Source organism: Haplochromis burtoni, unplaced genomic scaffold (assembly GCF_018398535.1).
Source record: "Haplochromis burtoni strain Fernald_Lab_line unplaced genomic scaffold, NCSU_Asbu1 Contig_289, whole genome shotgun sequence".
Classification (NCBI taxonomy): Eukaryota; Metazoa; Chordata; class Actinopteri; order Cichliformes; family Cichlidae; genus Haplochromis; species Haplochromis burtoni.
Genome location: NW_024582650.1, coordinates 223,117 through 234,067, shown reverse-complemented (window position 1 = coordinate 234,067; position 10,951 = coordinate 223,117). Strand labels below are relative to the sequence as shown.

At 42.7% G+C, this 10,951-nt stretch overlaps 1 protein-coding gene across 3 annotated transcripts in view; it reads right to left on the bottom strand.

Moving 5' to 3' along the window:
• Positions 1-383: 383 nt before the first annotated feature.
• Positions 384-10,951, bottom strand: part of gsk3ba (glycogen synthase kinase 3 beta, genome duplicate a) — a 35,762-nt gene continuing 25,194 nt past the window's right edge. Inside the window, exons 5-11 of one of the 3 annotated variants that reach the window (XM_042227886.1) lie at positions 10,611-10,741; positions 9,093-9,199; positions 8,784-8,881; positions 8,572-8,679; positions 4,988-5,174; positions 4,479-4,577; positions 384-3,717 (exon numbers count right to left, since the gene is read on the bottom strand). In XM_042227886.1, the coding sequence (XP_042083820.1) occupies positions 3,683-3,717; positions 4,479-4,577; positions 4,988-5,174; positions 8,572-8,679; positions 8,784-8,881; positions 9,093-9,199; positions 10,611-10,741 (765 nt within the window). In that variant the 3' untranslated portion in view covers positions 384-3,682. The remainder of the gene's footprint in view (positions 3,718-4,478; positions 4,578-4,987; positions 5,175-8,571; positions 8,680-8,783; positions 8,882-9,092; positions 9,200-10,610; positions 10,742-10,951) is intronic. The other 2 variants (XM_005944881.3, XM_005944882.3) reach the window with 2 other exon arrangements.

The following is a 10,951-nucleotide window of genomic DNA, read 5'->3' as shown; positions in this document are numbered from 1 at the left end:
TAGAAATCAGTTTCTGTAATATTCAGATAATCCAGTCTGGCACCAACAACCACACCACATTCAGAGTCCCCTTTTTGCCCCATTCTGATGCTCTGTTTGAACTTCATCAGGTCTCTCGACCATGTCTACACACCTAAATGCACTGAGCTAGAGCCATGCGATCAGCCGAATACATATTTGCATTAATGATTAGTTGAGCAGGTCTACCTAATAAATTGCCATTTACAATATATAATATATGTCCCTGCCACTTCAGCAATGTACATAAATGTCAGATATATTTAAGCTGCCACTACTTTGGTTTGAATTTTCTTTAACAAAATCGATCCGATGTCTACAAAGTGACGGGAACAAACACAGTAAAAGAATCTCAAACAGACAAATTTCATGATCATTTCCAGGCTATCCTACTCTTTATTTAATGCAAATTACAGTACCAGGGAACTATTCCTCGGAGCACGCAGAGGGAATATTTACAGAGGCGCACATTTAGCATACCTTCACAGAACAAAAGGAAAAAACAAACAAACAAAAACAAACAAACAAAAAAAGAAATCGAAATTTCAGTCACAAACAGAGGCATTCAAGTAGTAGTACTGTTATACAGGATGTTTTTGTAGTATTTTCTTAAGATTCTTCTTTTCTATTACCCCAGTTTAACCCAGTCAGCATATGACACTAGTGTATATGTCAGTATAAGATATTATACTAGCTTATACACTTTTATTCTTTTTTTGGTAGCCATTGTGGTGCTTTAATTGAACTGGAGTAAGAGGGCAGGGGTGAAGTGGTCCAACCTTCTGGTGGAGGGTAGCAACACGTTCATGAATGCAAAATTACAGCAAGCGGGAGAGACAGGAGAAAGGCTACATGACTTGACCCCTTAGGTGCTACTGAATTTCACCCCCCTGATTACTCAAGAGCAGGAGGAGAAACAACGAAACATCCAAAGAGAAGAGAAGAAGAAGAGTTATTGCCTCTGAGGATGGCTCATCACAACATGATGGTTTGGCTTTGGTAACAGAACCAACACTGCGAGTAATACAGAAACTGCACTGTATCGTATATAATATATGAGGCCTTTTTTTTGTTTGATTTTTTTTTTTGTTTAAAACCCTGCTGCCGTCCACAGCACACCACCCACCCACTTCATACCCCAAATCTGTGCCAGGACTGCAGTACACGTGTATGTGTGCGTGTGTGTGTGTGTGCCCCCCCAAGATAAAACATCTATTAAAATAAACACCTGTCTACTATATCTTCAGTTAAAGAAAAAAAAATATCCTTACAATTAACAATGTCTGTATATTACATTTAGTGTGCAATGAAAAGAGCAGGAGGGAGAGCATGTGCATCGGGTGGAAGAGGGGGCGCGTGAGTGAGCACGCGGACAGCAGGACATTCAACAGCACCAAAAGGGAGAGTCACAATATCAGAGGGGGGCGGTGACAGTGGGGGTGAGGGGGTTGATGGCGTGGGCTGGGTGAGGGTGGAAACAAGGCGAAGGTGTATGAAAGCAAAGGCACTCCAAACTATAGTTACACTATACATGACTAGTTCTTGTTACAATAATACAGCTGTAATCTACTGTACTGTACAGGTAAGATTGAACATATGGCTGGATAAAGCTGATCATCGTTGTCGTCATCTACAATATCCATACACAACATCAGTTTTGCCCTGATTCTGGTTTTTTTTTTTGTTTTTGTTTCATTTTTTTGTTTGTTTTTGAATCTTTTTCATCCGTTCCCTCACCCTTTGTCATCTTTGTTTTTGCTCATAAACAGTACATGGGTCTGCATATATACATACCTTGAACACAACATGGAAGAAAAAAAAAATCAACATAACAACATAAAAAAAAAACAACATACAAGTCATACAAGTCAGAATTTTGGTGAGGAGCATTTATACTGTATGTACAAATTCAGTTTTTCTTTCTTGTGTGTGTGTGATTTTTTTTTTGTTTTCTGAATTTTTTTTTTTTTGTTGGTTTTATCTTTTTAATTTTTTTGTTTAAATGTAGTGAGTATTCTCCGTAAATAAGACTATTCGTCAGACTGTACCGAGTGGCTCTATGTGCTGCGGGGGTGGAGGGGGACAAAAAGAAAGGGGCGCTCCGGTCGGTGGTCGTAGCGCACGAGGCAGCCGGTGGTGCGCCGAAGACAGGCGGGCCGAGAGTCGAGCGTGAAAACGAACCTCGAATTCTTCACAGAAACGGCGAGAGAAAGAGAGAGGGAGAGAGGGAAAAGGGTGGGGGACACGTTTGTCTAGACGCTGCACTGTCACAGAAACACTGTTACAGACAGAGCCGGTACAAAGACGGGGAATAGAGCGATGCCCTAAATCCATCTACAGCCTTAATACAGACGACACAGGGAAGTGGCTGCTGGAATCTAACCACACTCCAGCAAAGAAGAGAACAACAACAAAAACAGAAATAAAATAATAACAAAACACCACCTTATCTAAATCTATTGTCTTTAGGCAGCGGCAAATATTGCCACTGCTCTGCCAGATATGAGCTCACCATAAATGATTTCTGAACCATTGTAGTTAATATACATATATCTATATATACTTTTTATACATAAGGAAAAGTAATATATAAACTGTGTGTGTATGCATGTCTGTTTTGTATTGTATGTATATATTATACAAGCGCACACAGGACCAGATACATGTCACATCCATCACACGTGGCAATCCAAAAGACGTCTGCCCAGGAGTACAAAAAAAAAAAAACAACAAAAAAGAAAATAATTAAAAACAAAGTTGAATAAAACAGATCGCCAACAATTTTTAAAAATAACCCCGGGCAAAGAAAAAAAAACAAAAAACAACACTGTCCAAACATGTCCTTCCAAACAGGACTGTTTCTTCCCACATACACCAGGATCATCATGCATCCATGTGTGTGAGGATGTGTGTGTTTGAGGGTGTAGGTGTGTGTCTGTGTGTGTGTGTATACGCGTGCGTGAGCCTCATGCCTTGTCTGCGGAAGTGGATGTGAGAGGGCTTGGTGGCCCCCAGGTGATCCTACCATACTCAGGCCATGCACTACAGAAAGAACCAAAAGGGGGGCGGGGCTCGTTTTTGTTTTTTTCGAGGAGGAGGGGTTGGCCAGGGGACGGAGGGGTCAGAGGTCAAAGGATGCAGAAAAATGGAACAATGGAGAGGGAGGCCAGATAGAGACAGGGCAAAAAAGGGGGAGAGCTCAGGACTTTTCTACAGATTGTCCTCTTAGCAGGCTAGCATTGTGTATACGTGTACAGTGTACTTTTTAAATCAACAGTACAGTCGATAACATCTTCGGCCCTGCGCTTCACTTCCCTGTCGAGAGGGCACGGAGAGGCATCTTTGACGGAGGATGGAGAAGAGTTCAAACAGCTTTATGTTGAGGCCGGGTTTGGGGGTAAGAGAGGCAGACTGGGGATGCTAGGTTTGTGGTCAGTTAGCTGTCGAACCCGGCCTGCTTCAGCATCGCTCCGCTGCTGCCGGGGAAGAGGAGCAGGGCAGAGCTGAGCTGAGCAGAGCTCACCCCCTGGCCAGGGCAATGGAGAGGCTGAGGGCTGGGGCTGAGACCGGGGTGGGGCAGGTGCTCTGTGGGCTCAGGAGGTGGAGTTGGAAGCTGAGGCAGAGGCGGTGGTGGTGGTGGGACCTCGCTCTGTGCTGCTGCCATCTATGAACAGGAAGAGGAAGTGCTCAGTTGAACAGCTGGTTTAGAGATAAAGGTAGAAAAAGAGTTACAGAGACACAATGAGAGCGAAGGATACAAATCTGTGTATACAAACTACACTGAACAATATAAGCAGCAAATGTGAATCGATAATGCTACGCAGGTTAAACATAAGCATACATGAGAAGAAAGGAATTTGAAATTCTGGAAAAACACACAAGTTAAAAACAATTAGAAACCCCATGGATTGATGGGAAAAAACACTAAACTTTTTTTTAGCAGTTCTTTGAAGTGGAAACGCAATAATTAATGAATGTGAAGTATGCTAAGCATGTCACATGACTGGGAGTGAGTTTGGGCCTATGGTGTCGGGCAAAAGCCGCTGCTGTAATAGAGCACAGTGCGAAGAATTTATAGCAAAAAACAAAGCAAGGGTGTCACAATTTTTTTTAAAAAAAACTCAATTATCTTGTTTTATTAATAATTAAAAGCCAAACGCACAGCTGAAAACACCTAAGATACTGCCAAACTGAGGTGGCATGTTAAGTAAAGTCAACCCTTCGACGAAAACAGCATGTGTTGTTGTTTGCAGCGTTTAGTGCTTGGAGACATGAGTGCAAAACAACTTCTGGCTTAAGTTAAATTGAACTTAAATTGAACTAAAGAGGCTGACCTTTAGGGGATGAAATTGCTTACTGCTAATTTGAAAAACAAAGCCACAACCAGTACTTCAAAGTAATAAATATAGAGCAGCTAACCACATAAAACAAGGGTCTGACGGAGGTAGCGTGGCTCTAACCTGTGGTGGCAGATGCATTGGTTGGGGTAGAGGCGGCAGCCTGGCTGCGGGCGTGGGCAGGGATGAGTATGGAGGCCAAAGAAGGATTACTAGATAGTTCTAAAAGAAGAAGAACACACAATGCATTACCACATTATGCTGTTACAAAGTTACCTGCAGACCAGCGATAACATAAAAGTGGCGTTTTAAGATGTGCTTAGATTTCCTTACGGATAAATGCTACTGTGAATACGAGATAACCGTTATGTCCCAGACAAAAAAAAAAAAAAAATTTAAATGTACTTTAAATTCTTCTAAAAAATCTGTTAGATTGGAGTATCTAAATAAAGTAAAGTGAATTATTCAAAACAGAAAAACTTTAAACCCTCAGGGCTTTGGATCCCCCTGAATTTGTTATTTTAATATTCGTGTTTAAACCGTATTTACAATGCAAATGGGACTTTGGGAGAGGTGTTATTTTTTTAAATGAATGGTTTCTCTTCCGAGGAATGCTTTGTGAGTGCGCCTACCCTGGGTAGTGAAGTTGAAGAGCGAGGGCTTCTCTCGCCCGTTGGGCAGTTTGATGCTGGGGTCGCGCAGCTCGTCAAAGAATGAGTGTGCGCATGCCTCTAGGGGTGTTAGGCGGGCCGTGGGCGTGTACTCCAGCAGGCGGGAGCACAAGGCGATGGCCTCCGGAGGCGTACGTGGTCGGAACACCTGAACGTCAATTCGAATCAACAATGAGAACATCACGAGTTTCCAAAGAAAAGAGACATTTCAGTATTTTTAGCACAAAGGCATATACAACACACACACACACACACACACACACACAGAGCATATGACTGGATGAAAAATGAATCTTTACTAATATCCTATGAAAGCTAATGCACTTTGACCAATGCATTTTTTATGGCGTGCTATGAATGAATCAGTGGAAGCATATGACTGCTGTAGCAGTGAGTAGCAAATGAAATGCAACTGCAGAGAGCGACCACAGCGAGGCACGTCGGAGGTGAACAGGAGGGCCTGATAGCCCTGCTCCCTCCTGATTGGCTAATTGCTTTTTCAAATAGAAGAGCTGTGCTTAGCTAAGAAAGAGAGACTGTCCTTTAGATTTTAAAACCTGTTTAGTTCTCAAGATGAGTTAAAACAAGCAACGAGGCAACATCGTGATGTTGGGAGGTAGGGTGGCAGTTGATGAAGTAACTGACTGAAGCAGGAGAGCGCAGGTTTAACATCAGTCCACTCTAAAACATCAGGCAGATCTTATATTTGCTTTGAGCCTGTGCCAAAGCTCTGATGCTGCTGATAATAGGCCCAGACGTTGTGCTACAGGTGGTCAAGAACAAAGAAAGTGGTTGTTTTCAGCTCGATGAACCAGTGCGTCATTATCAAACTCCTCCCTGAAGCAAGTCTTGCAACTCGGAAGTCGTGGTTAAATGCTTCAGTTGTTTTGAAGCATCGGGTAAGTCAACTTTCATTTCAGGGTTAACTGCTACTTTAAAACGGCATGTTCTGAATCACCAGTCAGATCCGGTAACAAGTGCTTAAAATGTAGAGTTCTACCAGCGATGGTGTTGCATCCTTCTCCCTTCTTGCTCTTATAAAGTCTGATATTTTTTTCTTTGTTCAAATAATTATTGGGACTGAAAAAACTTAAAAACCAATAAAATATAGAAACTGATGGGTGCACCTTTTATAATACCACACACTTCCTACAGTGACTTACAGTGGGGCAAAAAAGTATTTAGTCAGCCACCGATTGTGCAAGTTCCCCCACCTAAAACCATCACATGTTTCTGTATTATACCTCCTTGCAGCTGTTTCTTAGATTTATAGCGTAAAGATATTTATGAATGGTATTTTACTACTCTCTTGTAAAATCTCAAGTCTTTGTTTTTCTAATCACTGTTGCATACAGTGGGGCAAAAGAGTATTTAGTCAGCCACCGATTGTGCAAGTTCCCCCACTTAAAATGATGACAGAGGTCAGTAATTTGCACCAGAGGTACACTTCAACTGTGAGAGACAGAATGTGAAAAAAAAATCCATGAATCACATGGTAGGATTTGTAAAGAATTTATTTGTAAATTAGGGTGGAAAATAAGTATTTGGTCACCTCAAACAAGGAAAATCTCTGGCTCTCACAGACCTGTAACGTCTTCTGTAAGAAGCTTTTCTGTCCCCCACTCGTTACCATGAATGCATGTTGACTATACTGAGACACCTGTCCACAGCCTCAAACAGTCAGACTCCAAACTCCGCCATGGCCAAGACCAAAGAGCTTTCGAAGGACACCAGGAAAAGTATTGTAGACCTGCACCAGACTGGGAAGAGTGAATCTACAATAGGCAAGCAGCTTGGTGTGAAAAAATCAACTGTGGGAGCAATCATCAGAAAATGGAAGACATACAAGACCACTGATAATCTCCCTCGATCTGGGGCTCCACGCAAGATCTCATCCCGTGGGGTCAAAATGATCATGAGAACGGTGAGCAAAGATCCCAGAACCACACGGGGGGACCTGGTGAATGACCTGCAGAGAGCTGGGACCAAAGTAACAAAGGTCACCATCAGTAACACACTACAACGGCAGGGAATCAAATCCCGCAGTGCCAGACGTGTTCCGCTGCTGAAGCCAGTGCATGTCCAGGCCCGTCTGAAGTTTGCCAGAGAGCACATGGATGATACAGCAGAGGATTGGGAGAATGTCATGTGGTCAGATGAAACCAAAGTAGAACTTTTTGGTATAAACTCAACTCGTCGTGTTTGGAGGAAGAAGAATACTGAGTTGCATCCCAAGAACACCATACCTACTGTGAAGCATGGGGGTGGAAACATCATGCTATGGGGCTGTTTTTCTGCCAAGGGGACAGGACGACTGATCCGTGTTAAGGACAGAATGAATGGGGCCATGTATCGTGAGATTTTGAGCCAAAACCTCCTTCCATCAGTGAGAACTTTGAAGATGAAACGAGGCTGGGTCTTCCAACATGACAATGATCCAAAACACACCGCCCGGGCAACAAAGGAGTGGCTCCGTAAGAAGCATTTGAAAGTCCTGGAGTGGCCTAGCCAGTCTCCAGACCTCAACCCCATAGAAAATCTGTGGCGGGAGTTGAAAGTCCGTGTTGCTCGGCGACAGCCCCAAAACATCACTGCTCTCGAGAAGATCTGCATGGAGGAATGGGCCAAAATACCAGCTACTGTGTGTGCAAACCTGGTAAAGACCTATAGTAAACGTTTGACCTCTGTTATTGCCAACAAAGGTTATGTTACAAAGTATTGAGTTGTATTTTTGTTATTGACCAAATACTTATTTTCCACCCTGATTTACGAATAAATTCTTTACAAATCCTACCATGTGGATTCATGGATTTTTTTTTCACATTCTGTCTCTCACAGTTGAAGTGTACCTCTGGTGCAAATTACTGACCTCTGTCATCATTTTAGGTGGGGGAACTTGCACAATCGGTGGCTGACTAAATACTTTTTTGCCCCACTGTATAAATTTAATATAAAATTCAGGACTGACTTATTCAAAATTGGAGAAATAAAAAAACCCTTACTCTCAGTTAAGGATGCCAGTTGTCTGGCTGATGTGATTTGGTCAAGACTCTCCTTTAACATTAAAACAAAAGCATCTTTGGCAGCATCAACACCAAGAAATCACACAACTGCATGGCACATTCGGGAACACTGAGAAGGATTTCAAGGCCTTCATTCCCATTCCCCCCGAGTTTGAAACAGTTGATGCAAAAAAGTACACGACGCCTCAGATTCATTGCCTGGTGCTCAATATTTGATTTGCACATCCGCACATTGCTGCTAGCTACCAGTCAGCACATCTGCTCTGAGCACGAGTGCTGCTGATTCCATAATCTCGATCTGAGGGAGATAAGTGTGAGCTGAGTTCAGTAAATTTTCAGTAAATGCAAATTCTTTGCATCTTTTATTTTTTAGAACTCTGTGCATTTATGGCATTAATTATTTCACATGCAGGTCTGTTAGATGAAGATGATGATGTTGGATGGTTGGGAAGCATGCAGGCAAAACAGGAATGGCAGAATGCTTTTGCGGTGGATCTTAAAGAAGTAAAAGGGCTCCTGTACCTGTTGACTCACCTTAGTCCATGGATGTGCCTTGATCTGGGGGAATTTGAATTCAGTGTAGTTGGGGTTCATCTCACGGATCTGCTCTCGGGTCGGGGTGCCGAGAACCTGAAACACACGGGTGGAACCATTAGCCCGAGTAATATTACATCCAACTTGAAGCTGTATTTGTTTGGGAATATTGGAATACTCTCGGTTAGTACGGTCATTACCTTGATGATTTCCACCAACTGGTCCACTCCGCTGTCACCAGGGAAGATCGGCTGTCCCAGGAGCAGCTCTGCCAGTACACAGCCGGCTGACCACACATCTAAAGGACAAGGTAGGAGTCCGATTGTAAAAGCAGAAGAGGAGCAATGACGACTTGCTGTAAAGCTTATAAACTCCTTTGAGTGCTGAACCAGAGTAGAAAAGCACTATATAAGAACCAGTCCATTTATCATAAGTAACACACGATCTCATAATTTCCTGATGAATGTGCATGTGTCAGGCAGCGAGAGTTGTTGCTCGAGTTAGCCTACCTATGCTGGAAGTGTAGTCAGTGGCACCAAAGATCAGCTCAGGGGCTCGATAGTAGCGAGAGCAGATGTAGGACACGTTAGGCTCTCCACGGACCAGCTGCTTAGCGCTGCACACAAAATCATAGCAAATAATCATCATCACCACCATCTGCATACTTCAAAAAAAGGGAAAAAATGAACCTGAAGAAACACCCAGTACTGAGGATTTACACGTGTGATAAAACCTCAGTGGACTTCATATCCAATCAAACACACAGCTAAAAGGAAGATTTCTACATTTCTGCTACAAATATAATCAGCATTTATGCTAACGAATGAAAAGTAAATAAATCATCTGTTTTCGACAACGCACGCTGATCTCAGTTTGACTTTTGCACACTTTCCAGAGCCTGTATAATGCGCCTGAAAACAGCTCCCACATTATTATGTTGCTGGATTTAGGCGTTGCATTCTCCATGGCATTGTTTTGATACGTTTAAGCAACATTTATTACGACATTTTCACTCCAGAGGTGGTTCACGTTTTTCCACTAACAAACTGAACAAATTGGACAGTTAGTTGAAAGTCTTCTACAGCACATCCTAAAGCTTCTCAGTGGAGATACAGTCTGGACTCTGTGTGAAAATGATGTCTCGTGCTCTCTCAACTACTCTTTTCACAATTTAAACCCAGTGAATCCTGACATTGTCATCTTGGAATGTGCCCGTTCCATTAAACAAGGAAAAAACCTGATTATTCGGCACGTTCAGGTAGCCGCTGTCCTCATGTTTGGGCAGATAATATTGCTGAACCTAGACCTGAGACACTGAAGTAACCACCGGTTCATAACACTGCTTCCACAGGCTTGTAGGGCAGGTACAGGTATGATGACAATGATGGTGGCTGCATCACTTTTATCTACCTCTCTTCAGGGTACAGTGTGCTCATCTCCCAGGAACAGAGTAAACCTAGACTCATGGCACCACGTGACTTTAACTATGGCCTCACCTATTTTCTCAGTTCAACCAGGCAGCCACACAGTGTGCATCAGCTTAAGGGTGAAACTCTTCAAAAGGAAGAGAGTAACATTTGGGGAAACAGACTGACTAGGTATGTTTAGAGCTGGAGACTGATTTCATTCTCATGCTCATAAATATAAAGTCATATGAGAAGAGATGTAAACAGGGGTCAGTCTCGTTTGCTTAATTCCAACATGATCTGCTGTAAGAATGATGTACAGCAGTGTTACAGGGCCTTTTTCTTGGTTGTGCATAGTTACAGTGTGTGATTTGCTGTCTTCAGGACACTGCTAAATACTGAGGATGAGCAGCAATGTTACTTAGAAGCCTTCTGAAACCTTCACACAGATCCAGAAGACCCATTCCTTTATTTCCACTGTCCATGCTAAGCCAAGCTAACTGGTTGCTGGCGCTCACTTTTTATGTTATCGGACATCACAGCGGTACCAATGTGAACATCTTTTGTAAATGCCAAGAAAAGAAAAAACTCAGATCAGTGTAAAACATGACTGTCCCTCACCTGCCAAAGTCACAGAGCTTGAGAACAGCAGTCTCTGGATCCAGCAGCAGATTCTGGGGTTTGATGTCCCGATGGCAGATACCAAACGAGTGAATGTAGGCCAGGCTCCTGAAGAGCTGGTACATATACAACTACACAGGAAAACACACACACAAATACACACACACAGAGGTTAGAGAAACAGCAAACTTCCATTACAGCACTAAAATATAGAAACTCTGGGCTGTATTTCAGCTCCAGAGAATGAGTTTTACAGCAAATGTTTAGACTCCAGTTTCACACACTGTTTCTTTTAACTCCTAAACATTGTCACTAAGCTTTTGTAGAGATAAAATTAAGTA